Below are 13,058 nucleotides of genomic sequence, written 5' to 3'. Positions count from 1 at the left end.
GTATTAAATTTGTTCATATTCATCTCAACTTTCCAAAATTACCTCAACTAATTTTTCTTTATTTCTATTTATAATCAATGAGTTGCATAATGGAAAGAAAGTGAAACATCAATTAAATGAGGGTATTGTTGCTAAAAAATAATTAATGCACCTTTAAATTTGAATTGGTTCTTATACACTCATCATTTAGTTCTTATAAAAAAGAACGAAGGGGGTAGTAAATTTTAAATATAGTAAACTTGATTGTGATGGGTTGTGACTTAAGTTGAAAAATCTCAAAACCGATAAACCTCGCTTAAACTGATCTACATGTAAAATATAGACTCTCTCATGTTCAAGACTTAGGCTGAGAGGCTCCATTCTGATTTAAACTCATACAAAGAGCTTATTCTTTGTTCTTCTCATGTTTCTCCTTCATCCATGGTTGCTCCTTCATGTTGTGGTTAATTCAAACTAGAGTTGTGTGTGGCTTGAGTTAGTTGTGAGACGACTCAAGTTAATTGATGTGAAGTGTTAGCCTATACACTATAAATAGATAGGTACTGTTATGAATAGAGAAAAGAGATCAATTTTCCCCCTATCTGCTATTTTCCTATCTGTTAACTTTCTGCATTATTCACTTTTGCAATAACACTTCATTCATAGTCGCTCCATAAGTAGGAACCGTTTATTAAGATGAAGCACTTAAAGACTGATTAACCTACGTAATGTACCCTACAAAGTGACATCTAAGATCCTGCCGAGCATGTTAAGGGAACTTATGAATTTACTGGTTGGGCCAACTCCATGTAATTTTGTGCTAGCTGAGTATAGTTGTGATAATATCATAATCTTTCAGGAAGTAGTGATTCACTGTATGAAGATTATAAGAGGCAAGACAGGTTGGATGACAATTAAAATCAAATTGAAAAAAAGCCTATGATAGGGTGAGATAAAATTTCATTCTAGAAAAATTGAAGGATATCTAATCTTTAGATGATTTCATTTATATGATCCATGCTTGGATCTGTACTATTAAAATGAGAGTTTTGTTGAATGGTGAATCTCTATAAGAATTCTAGCCTTCTAGGGGAATTATATATGGTGATCCTCTTTTGCCTTACCTATTTGTCCTTGTTGGAATGTTGTGTGTGTATTTTAAAAGTTCGATGTCTCACACTAAGTATGTGATGAACATTCTAATAGTTTGTATATCAAATTTCGCATGGAGGTAGTAAACAATTTAGTAAGGGGTTAGCTCTAGCGCACATAAGATTGGACTTCGTTGGGCCCAATGCAGTGCAAGTTGGAGGATTTACCCCATGAGAACACAATATATATATATATGAGCTTTTTCCTTTTGTTCCTAGACAATTTGTGTGAGAATTATTTCCAAAATATGTAGTTGGAAATATGTTTGTATTAATTGTTATAGCTATTAATGTTTGAGACTATATCAATATGTTGATATTGGTTTAGTGGTTAGACTATGTGCTTTTTATCTCCATGTGCAAGGTTCGAAATCTACTGGCTGTGTTTTTCTTATTAATTAATTTTAATTTTAATTAGCAAAAATACAAATTTTGGCAAAAAGTCACGGCCCTTGGATTCGAACTCGAGACTTACTACTTGCGTGGGCCATCAGATGTGATTGCCAGTTGAGCCATGAAATGGTCATGTCTCTTGTGGAACATTAATAATATATAACCGATTTAGACAGTTATTTTCAAAGAGACACATCCCTTCATCAAGGGATGTTACATCTCTATATAAAGAGATAATTTGGGCAGAAAAACAGATAATTCTGATGCACGAAATTGGACTTCCTTTTGGTCAATTTCTCCTCCATTTACTATATTCTAAATCATCCTTAACTTCACTAATGCATGAGTGAAGTGTGGGAATCATACTTCTGTAAACTATTATCAAAGATACGCTTGGTGTGTTAGTGCAAACCACATCAAGGAATTCAAAGTATCCTGAAGGGAATTCGCCGGTTTTCTCACTTGCATCCAATACACAGTAATTGGTGGGGGCGAATTGAACCTAAAGGTTAGTGCTTATGCACGCTTTGAATCTTCAAGTTCTTCCGTCATCAAGATCTTCATCAATCCAAGAGTTGCAGCATCTTCCCCAACAGAGATTATTTCCCAACAATCTTTAGGTTCAATTATTCGTAATCAATGGCTGCATCACTCAAAGACATGATGTCTAATTTTGTGAAATTGGACAAGTTTGATGGAGGAAAGTTCAACCGATGGCAGAAGAAGATGCAATTCCTTCTTACAATCCTGAAAGTGGTGTATGTTCTGAACACTACAAGATCATTAGAGAAGAAAAATGAAACCATGACTGAAACAAGAGGAAGATCAAATGGGATCAATTACACTTATGAATAGAGGTTAGTACCCCACAACCATTCGTATTGTGTGAAGACTATGAATTCTTAAGATCTGATATATCTTCTGCATGCTTTAATATGATTAAGTTTACATGTGGTTGCAAAGCATGAGTTAGAAAATTTGTAGTTTTTCTTTAATGGTGATTTGATCCATGAATGATGTCTTAAAATTATTCTTGATAGTTTTGAGAACTTAACTATTAATTTTCCGCTGCATGAATATGATATCAAAATGAATGATTGAGATTATGTGATTGCTACAATCTAAATTATTGTTGTTCATGTTTGAATGTCTTGAGTTTCATTTATTATGCAAGTAATAATGCATGTATCATGTTTTTAAAATTAGAGTTAAGTGTTTGTATCATGAGAATCCTTATTTATGATTTCCGCTTCATAAGGATGATAAATGATGATCATATATTCATATACAATTTTATGATTTATGTGACTTCTATCAATGTTTGTTATCTGGAAATGGAAAACGAACTGTTACGTTTAAAATAACTATAATTGTTATTGATGACATTATATGAATGTTGGCAAGAATGGTCTTTCTCCGCTGGAAGTGGTGTGGGTGCGTGGGTTCGATCTCACCCGGCACCAGTTTTCATTTTTTTTTTTGTGAAATTTAAAATTTAAAAATGAAATGGTGTGATTTCAATAGGATCGAACACAGGACGTGATGTTCCATGTGCATTAACAAACCACACAATCAGCTATATGTTATTGTCAAGTCTATGATATTGAATGTTATTATCTTTACTGTTTTTGAAACAAATTTGTATGTCTTATCATTTTCATATATATTATAGTATGGTGAAAGTAAAATAAATGTGTTTCACTTGTATTATGTGGTCCAAACCAATATTGTTGGGAAATAATCTGTTGGGGAGATGCTGCAACTCTTGGATTGATGAAGATCTTGATGACGGAAGCACTTGAAGATTCAAAGCGTGCATAAACACTAACCTTTAGGTTCAATTCGCCCCCACCAATTAATATGTGTTGGATGCAAATGAGAAAACCGGCGAATTCCCTTCAGGATACTTTGAATTCCTTGATGTGGTTTGCACTAACACACCAAGCGTATCTTTGATAATAGTTTACAGAAGTATGATTCTCACACTTCACCCATGCATTAGTGAAGTGTATGATGATTTAGTATAAAATAAATGGAATAGAAATTGGCTAAAATGAAGTCCAATTTCGTACATCAGAATTATCTTGTTTTTCTGCCCAAGTATCTCTTTATATAGAGATACTAACATTCCTTGGTGAAGAGATATATCTCTTGGAGAAGTAACTGTCATAAACCGTTATATACCATTAATGTTCATTAAATGTCACAATTGTTGTGGAAGCCCAAATGGCAGATGCGTCCCTTCCCCTCATGCTAGAGGTTGTGAGTTCGAATCCAAGAGGTGTGAATTTTTGCTAAAAATTTGAATTTCAAATTAATAAACAACCGAAAAGTGCCACCAGGAGGAATCAAACAAAGGACACGCAAGGGCATAGTTAGTGATAAATCCACTATACCACAATCAACATGTTACCATAACTTTGAACACTAATATTATAACTCATAATATAATGCATATTTCCAATTTTATATATTTTGGAAATATCTCTCATAAATTGTTGAGTTTAATGTCACTAGTTCTTGTATTTTGGTTTATACCTAGGTTGTTTAACCCGGGAAGTGTTTGAGATAACACAAGAATAAAACTTTCAAGAACAATGGATCTAATTCATGACTCAGCTCACCGATTTTCCTTTCTCCAACAGTCTTTTTGCATGAAGAGATTATCACATTTGATCAATTCAATTGTTGAGCAAGGACTTTGGAAACCAATTTAGGAATTGTCCTAGCCTTTCTCATCTTTCTTTTCTTCTATAGATGACTTGGTGCTCTATGCTCAAGGTAGTCAAACTTTGAGAATTAGGTAAACTCATGAGGGGTAAAGTCAACTCGTAAACAGTAAATTCATACTGCTTCCTCTATACATATAGAAACAAAGAAATCATAACACAAAATGATGTTTCACCTAGAAGAGGCAGCATTAGTGGTATGAAATGAAAGTGAAGAATGATATGCTACTGCTAAAGAAAACACATAAAAATTGGAATCAATTCTTAGCTCTTTCATTTCCCATTTATCAAAATTGACATCAATTTCTGTCACAGTGAGGAAGCAGTTCTGGATATCATATACAATTGCACCATTACAGGTTCAATCAGAAAACACAATCTTTCGTGATTGCCCAGGTGGCTCTAGCTCTAGCTAATTGTTGGGACCCCAACAGCTCAAGTACATGACTGTTCTCAAGGATTCCTCTGACTTCTTTGCTTCTTCTTCCTTTAATGATCTGTTGGAAACCATAGCAGAAGAGGAGGATGAAGAAGAAAGCTTCTTTGCCTGAGACAATGATCTCACATGGTTTTTGACATGATGTTGAGCTGATCTTATGACACTATTCCACCTGCACAAGCCTTGGTCCTTCAATGCCTCCACAACTCCAACACTTGCTGCCACTGTCCATGCTCTGCTTGCTGAACTCATCATGAAATTAAACAAACTTTAGTGCTTTGCTTTTCAGATTACAAAAGAAATATGAAACTTGATAGAAGAAGTCTTGGTGAGATTTTGGATTGAATTGGAGTAATTGGAATGAAGGTGTTCTTATATACTAAGATTGTGCTTTGATGTGACAAGGTCACTAAGGAAACTACCAAAAATTTGGGAAAACCAGTGGCATAAAGCGGTATAGCTAGCTACTGGTTTTGGGGAAGCCAGTGGTTTGTTTATTACTTTATTTATTGTTTGTTAAGAATGAAAGTAGTATGGTATTTCAGTGACAGCTATATGTGCCTACCTCATCAAATATAGATAATCTTATACTCATGCCTTTGTTTACATTCAATTTTGATTGATTCATTTTCCCTTTAATTTTTACATTTAAATTATAAAATTTAAAATTGAATTAATTAAAAATATTTTTGAAGCACTAAAGTGATAAATTATATATTTAACTAGTACTTTTGACCCGTGCAACGCACGGGGACGTTCATTTTTGTTTATAACATAATTTTTTTTAAAAATATATGTTATTTTTGTGCGTTTACTTAAAGAAAGTTTATGAATTTAAAAAATAAAATTAATTTTAGATATAAAAAATCTTAAATTGGAATATTTTTTTGCGAAGAACGTCCTTGGTTTCGTTTGTAAGAGAGTAGTAATTATATATATTTTTTGAAATTGTAATTATATTTACTATGTTTTCTAACTCACTTATCCCCAATGTTAATTGGATGATGGTTATTTAACTCAAACTTTCTCATGGGTCATTTAGACAACCCATTATTTTGTTTGTTAATCTAAATGTTGCATTATTTAATTTAGTTTTTATATAATAATTTAAAATTTTATTGTAGAGAGAAGTAACACATATGAGCTAATAAAATACACCGAGTATATCCTCATAAATATTTTTTGCAAGTGAAATAATTACATTGACGACATAACTGAGAATTATAATTGCCATTATGAATTTCTTGAAATAAAATAAAAATAAATAGGAAAAGATCATAATTAGTTTCATTGGCTAAATTTTAATACAATAATTATATGGAGAATAATACTTACAATTGTAATTACCATAACACATTTCCTTAAAAAAAACATTGAAGAACACGTAGGAGTATAATTTGATTAAATTGATTCATACGTTATTTTTATTTGTATATATAGATCCAAAGAACTTAATGATTAAACTTAATTCTTAATCTTGTCTCTTTTTTATTTTGTTCAAACCTATCTATTCTTTTTATCACTCTCATGTGTACTGATTTATTGAAATATTTTTTCACCCTCAATACTGTCAAAACAACTTCTTTATATATAAATTCGGATATTTATAAAAAATTATAAAAAGAACTAAAATTATATTAAAGTGTATTTTTCTTCTAACAATTCAATTATTAACTTTCTTTTAAATAAAATCTTCATTCTCGCATGTTAAGTTTTTAACTCATAAATTTTATATTAAATAAATTATACATATATCAATCATGTTCAATTATTAACTTACTCTTTGTTCTTGGGACCTCTTTGGGCTTTGGGTTTTTTGTTTCTTGCTCTTTCGGGTGGTAGTCTTTAGGCTTTGGGTTTTTCTTTTCTTCTTAAGGGCTTAACAGGTTGGCAGATGATTGTTTTTTGGGTTGGATTGGGTGTTTTTTTTTTTTTTGGTGGTCTTTTGCTTCCTATTGAGGCGGGTTGTATATCTTGACTTTTTCCTCATATTAATTTTATTATCTTTTGCTTTCGAAAAAAAAAATTTAACTTACTCACCGTAAAAAAAAACCTTATTCTAAAATAAAGTGTATTTTGTTAGCTATTTTTCAAAAAAAAAATTTGTTAGCTATCTTCTGATTAAAACATTTAGTTTGTGATTAATGTTTCTTATAGTGTGTCATAGAGCAAGTTGCAGTAGTAAAATCAATGATTCCTGCGCTCAATGTTAAATGAATCATATATAAATTTTTTAATTAACAACTAAAGAGTTTTAAACATACTCATTAATTTCTCAGTTACTCAATAAGAACATAAATTGGTATTTAAATATTTAACTTCAGTTTCAATATATCTTAATCTTCCCGGTAACAGTTTCTAAAGCATTAAACCTCTTTTTTACTATGCTAATATGCTTTGATTGTAAAATAGCCGTTTGAAGCACAAATTAAAATACCGAAGGATCAAACAAAAAACTGAATTTTTTTTAAAAGCGAAAACTGAAATTGAAATCAATAGATATTGAAAGATTCAAATTATGACCATTAAAGAAAAATAAAATTATGTTAAAAGTGTAATTCTTCTTAAAATAATTTAAGGTGGACATAATAGTAAGTTAACTTCATCCCTTAACCATTATGAGATTGGGAGTTCGATCCTCGCTCGTGGAAATAAAGTGCATATTGTGATCAACTATTTACCATAACGACAAAGGGATAGTCATTATAGTCAACTGTAGATATTCTTGACTCACAAACAAAACATATATTCCTAAGTAAAATATTTAGGTAAATTCTGTGGTACCCATAAAATATTTTGGGTATGATACCCGCATTGAGTAATTTAATAGATGATTATTATATTTTTTTAGGTAAATTTTACATTTTCGCATTTCACTTTCCTATTCAATTAATTTCATCTCATGAAATTTGTTTTTTAATGAAAAATGATTTAGTTGTGGAGATGAACGATTATGGTTGAGATGCGCGTAAAATAACCATGATTGACGGATGAACAAAGTCTAAAAAAACACAACCTACAAATCTCATGTCTCTATGAATGAAATGTTGCATCACTACGATAAAATAACATCAAAATCATAACTTGTAAATGCTTCTTTATTATTGAATTATCTCATTTTGGGTACCATACCTTAATTTGGGTTAAGGTACCATAGCAAACACCAAATATTTATTCTCTTTATTAAGTTTCAACTTTTATAATTTATATTATAAAAAATATTTGTAAATATGAATGTGTTTTTTATCCCCATATGTCATATTTTCACTATTAGCTAGGTTATTATATCATATTTATAATAAACTAAAATAATTTGCAAGTGTGTTTTTTCTTCTAATAATTAAAAATTAAAATATCTATCTACTCTTAAATAAAATGTTCATTGTCTGGCATTAAGTTTTACTTTATAAATTTTATATTAAAAAATCATATATAAATTATTAATGTGTTTTCATCATAATACTCGATGATCCCATTACTGGACCAACTCCCAGGCCCCATGAGATAATGCCAATCTACAAACACAAAACATGTGGAGCTACCAAACTCATCCACCTCATACAATGAAAACCAACATAATGCAGGACAATGCTTATCATGACAAATTTAATTAACGAAAAATTGGAGTCTTGACATATGATTAAGATATTTTTCATTTATTCAAACAATGCAGCTCTTGTAATCAAGAGCATCTGAAAGACATTCTCTATCTTAACTTTTGATCGGTTCTCTCCAACATCAACCCAAAGTGAAAATGAAAAAATGTGACCTGATCTATGCAGAAGCACTACACATTAATCGGGCTGCCCTGATCCTTTGAATTTCTTCCTCTTTCCTCGAAAGATCGTTTTACAATCTCTTAGGATTCAATCCCCAAATAATGGATGCAACAACACTTCATACACCTTGTACTTGTAGCACAACAACGCAGCTTTGATTCCAAATAATTTTGTGAAAGGAGCCTACTTTGGTTTTTCTACATTTGAAACATCTCCTATACCACCAAGAAATCATTACCCCATCTTATAATTGCATTTGCAGATTAGGTGCAGATAATAGAGACTTAGAAGCTACCCCCCTTCACCATTTTTATTCACTGCTTCATCCGCTTACTCCATAACTACTAACCCCAACCATATACAACTCGTATCAACATAAAGTCCCTCAAATTAATTCCTCATATGTTAAGAAGGACGATGTGGAAGACGTGGAGCTTCATGGAAGGATCCAACATGTGAGTCAAATGCCCAAACATTTCCCATCACAAACCACATGCTTGGCAAATAAAATATCCATTGAAGTTCATTTGTTCATCGAAACGTGAGCTTCTGTACGCACAGTTTTCTTCATTGTTACTTTGCTGCTCTATATCAGTAAAGCCAAGAGCACCCCCCAAGTCATATGAAGTTGATGGGAGAAACCGCAAAGTAGCAGCAGGTTAAGAACACATCCAATGTCACAACTCATAACCTCATAGGCCAAATAGGCTTCTCATTTTTTGAAATGGCCAGAGTGAATGTTGTGCTAGTTATTCAGTAAGCCTCCAACCTAGTCCTCAGCTTCAACAGATACTATTCAGACCCCGTTTAGATTTCTGAATGAGCATATCTATTGTTGGACAAATTGCTGATGTTGCACTTCTTAAAAAAGATGAGAATAAACCTGTAAATTGTTTTGTAGCCAAAATTACATGACAACCTTCATAAAAGCTATAGGAAAATTTGGAACGTTGTATGAAATATTCATGTACTTTAGCTTTGTGGTTTTGGACCAAAACCACATTGGAACTGCAGTTAAAAACAAATATTCATGAACACCCAAGTTTCAGTGAGGTTTATAAAACAAAGAAGGAAAAAATTGAATCATTGAAAAAGATTTCTTGTTTTACCTCACTTCATTTGTCTTTGCACCATAAGATGTAAGGTGCTGAAGGCCTTTTTCCTCAGAGCACATGTTCTTCTTCTTCCCCTTCTTAGAATATTTGGTTGATCACAGTAAAAACATCATAAAAAATGATAATAACCAAGGCGGAGTTCAGCTAACCATAGTGAGTTTGAAGTTTGAACTCCTTCAGCTTCTATAATTTTTCCAGCGAAATCTGAAACAGATACATAAGCCATGCCAATGTCATTGATAAGTATATAACAATTAGTTCCTTGGGTATCACATTGTCGATAGGTACCTGACAAAAAAAAATCCACATTGCATACCTTAAGCATAGAGATATAACCATAAACCTCGAAAGAAGTAGAAGACTCAACTCCCCCATAAAACAAATACGAAACTTTAAAATCAATGAGGCTAAAATGCTGAAAATTACACCCACATGCACAATTTCATTTTTCAAATTCAAGCAATCAAAATTTAATCACCTTGTAAACATTAAACTTCATAGAGAATCAGAAAACACAATCTTCTCAATGTGGCATGAAGTATGGCTACACATGATCCTGGAGAAGGAAGGAGGGAGGAGAAGATTGAGATCACAGAGTGAGTCCTCTGTCCTCATCTTTGATAACCCCCCTTTCTCCGCTGCTTGCACCCTACCATGGATGACCCATCTTCTCAATTTCCCCTTGTTTTGAAATCAAAACCATAGATTTAGCACCCAAGATTATTATAATCTAATTGAAATCATAATAAACAAAAGGGTGAGGTTATGCTTCACCATATTGCCAAATGAATAGGATACTTCTAATGAACCGAAATCAACCGTGTTTTCCAGATTTTACTAATTCTGAATTAAGGCATCGAGTATGAGTACCTGGGAAGTGCTTGACATCGGAGCTTGTTGATGTGGTCGCAGAGCTTCATCAGATAAGGACGTCACATTCGCTTGTTTGCCTTGGTTGTTGCTCACGTTCTCGAAGCAGGAGTTCCAGAGCAACAATGGACTCTGCCATCCTCCCTCTTGCTATCGTTCCTGCCATCGTCTCGATCTTTTCTTTCTTCGATTCTTTTCCCTATTTCTATTTCTGGTGTGTGTGCGGCCCCATATTTGTCTAATGAGAAACCAAGCAATTACAAAGGAAACTATGGGAAAACTAAACGGAAAAAACCAAAAAGAAACGTGAGAAAGAAAGGGGAAAGGGCTGAAGGAAAATGGGATTCAGATGTACGGCTGTGATTGAAAATAATTTTTACTTTTATAGATTGTAGTGCGTTGGATATTATTTCTTATTGTTACTCACATGTTATTGTTTGAGTTATTGTGATCGTGTTTTTTTAACAACAAAATAAGATTTATTTAATAAGCAGTTATTAACAACATTTCTCTAGACTAAGATAGTGATAATTTCAAAATCTCACTTATCACCTAACAGTTATCGATTACAATGATAAAAAGTGATTGTTTGAATGCTTAGGTCTAGAATTTAATTCCTAAAAATCATATTCTTAAGGATAAGACATTTGACATTCACAACACCCAAGTCAAAGTTGCAATAGCAATTTAAAAAAAAAACTCACCCACTACCCCAAACATAACATGAATTTGAGTGATTATAACAGAAAAATAGATGTAAGAAATATCTTAATTATGACCACAAAAATGCACTTATATCCATTAGTCTAAACCCCTCCCCCTCCCCCCACAATTTTTTTTTCTTTCTTTTGATGTGTTAGAGCATCTCCAATGGAGTCCTTATTTTGAGATCTTAAAATAAGATCCGGATCTTATTAGATCCCACCATTGGTATCGTACATGACATGAGATCTTAACTTTTGCTAAGATCCGTGCCTTAGCTCGGGTACTCTCAAATCTGAGATCTTAAATAAAATAATATTTTTTTTTCTCTCCTACAATACCAAAACCAAAGTAAAAAATAAGAGGAAAATAAATAATATAAATATATTGGGTACCGTGGGTACAATCAAAAGTAAAATAAGATCACAACCACTAGAGTGAAATGTGCATATGAACCTTATGAATGTCTTAAATCCTATGTGACAGTTTAGGCCCACAAAAAGTGAGTTAAGTCATCAAATAAGATCCCACCATTGAAGATGTTCTTAGGTGATAGTACCAAAGTTGTCAAACTCGAGAATCTACGTAGAATCGTTTCGTCGAGTTAACTCGTAAACTCGTAAGAGTCTACAAAAAAAAACTTAATAAAACTTGTCATAGTGTATGAAAAATGTGAAGAACTATACTCATATTCATATACAACGTAGACTCGTTTTGGGGTGGTAGACTCATCGAGTTAACTCGTTTTTTGGCCTAGAAACGTAGACTCTTACTATTCTAAAAGTTAACTTGAGAGTTTGTCAACCTTGGATATTACTGCTTTCCTAAGGCAAGGCAGTAGAAGTTTTTTAGTTGTTCTGTTTATTCTAGCTCCTTGTACAATTTTTTTTATCAAAACCCTTTTGTACTCTTTCACATTTCCCTTCACATTTATCGATTGAGAAATTGTGAATTTGAGGAAGAAATTAATATGTTTTGCCAACTTTTTTCTGGTTGAGTATGTTAATGATCTCTTTCAAAAAAAAAAGAGTATGTTAATGATCACCCCTCTCTGTTCAAGGGTATGACAGAGGGGGAAAATGGTTACCCGATGGAATTGATTTCTCCATGCCCATGTTGAATAACTGAATCTCTCTCACCATTGTTCAAATTTGTGTTAAAAACTGCCTATAGTAGTGAAGCAAACATAAATTCAGTTGCAGGGGACACAATTTTCAACCACAGAGAAACAGAACATATCTGATCGATGAAGAAAACTTTGTCCATTGTATAGCAAGGTCGTTTGACATTACAAGATTTGTTAACCTATGACTAATTACTATTTACAGAAAGCAAATTTTCAGTTGGGACCCCAACAGCTCAAGTACATGACAGTTCTCAATGATTCCTCTGCTTGCTTGGGTTTCTCACCCTTTAATTTGTTGGCAAAGAGAGCTGAAGAAGAAGAGAGGTTCCTTGCTTGAGATAATGATCCAACACGGTTTTTGAGGTGCTGCTGAGCGTGCTTTAATACGTAGTTCCACCTGCAGATGCCTTGGTCCTTCAAAGCCTCCACAGCTCCAACACTAGCGGCCACAATCCAAGCTTTACTTGCTGCACTATTCATCTTTTGAGTTTTGATTATCACAAATGGAAGGTTGTTTAAATTAGGAATACAAAGTGGGCTATCAAGATTCAAGTGGTAATAATGTTGGTTGTTGGAGTGAAAGGAACAATGATGGTTCTTATTTATAGGGAGGAGATAGAAACCAGGTGCAAGAGTTGGTACAAAACACATGGTTTTGGAGAAGAAACCAAATGCTGCTATAGCCGGTTTTGGGATTAAATTAAGACAAACTTAAAAATGTTGTTTGTGTTTTAAACAGCAGCCATGCCTCCCATATAATGACCAATAAGAAGAT

The 13,058-nt window shown here is 32.8% G+C and overlaps 2 protein-coding genes across 2 annotated transcripts; both read right to left on the bottom strand.

The window, feature by feature from the left end:
• Nucleotides 1-4,503: 4,503 nt before the first annotated feature.
• Nucleotides 4,504-5,049, bottom strand: LOC130742874 (uncharacterized). Its single transcript, XM_057594972.1, has one exon. The coding sequence runs from the start codon at nucleotides 4,944-4,946 to the stop codon at nucleotides 4,665-4,667; it is 282 nt and encodes a 93-aa protein (XP_057450955.1). The 5' UTR covers nucleotides 4,947-5,049; the 3' UTR covers nucleotides 4,504-4,664.
• A 7,348-nt stretch (nucleotides 5,050-12,397) lies between these two features.
• LOC130742873 (uncharacterized) lies at nucleotides 12,398-12,873 on the bottom strand. The gene has a single exon (XM_057594971.1). The coding sequence runs from the start codon at nucleotides 12,761-12,763 to the stop codon at nucleotides 12,497-12,499; it is 267 nt and encodes an 88-aa protein (XP_057450954.1). The 5' UTR covers nucleotides 12,764-12,873; the 3' UTR covers nucleotides 12,398-12,496.
• Nucleotides 12,874-13,058: the final 185 nt, after the last annotated feature.

The sequence above is a fragment of the Lotus japonicus genome, chromosome 3, assembly GCF_012489685.1.
Source record: "Lotus japonicus ecotype B-129 chromosome 3, LjGifu_v1.2".
Lineage (NCBI taxonomy): Eukaryota > Viridiplantae > Streptophyta > Magnoliopsida > Fabales > Fabaceae > Lotus > Lotus japonicus.
The sequence above is the reverse complement of the archived record's forward strand: the minus strand, read 5'-3'. Positions and strand labels throughout refer to the sequence as shown.

Bases quoted from the DNA above. Each gene is read 5' to 3' on its own strand.
- LOC130742874 (XM_057594972.1), bottom strand. From the start codon at position 4,946: ATGATGAGTTCAGCAAGCAGAGCATGGACAGTGGCAGCAAGTGTTGGA.
- LOC130742873 (XM_057594971.1), bottom strand. From the start codon at position 12,763: ATGAATAGTGCAGCAAGTAAAGCTTGGATTGTGGCCGCTAGTGTTGGA.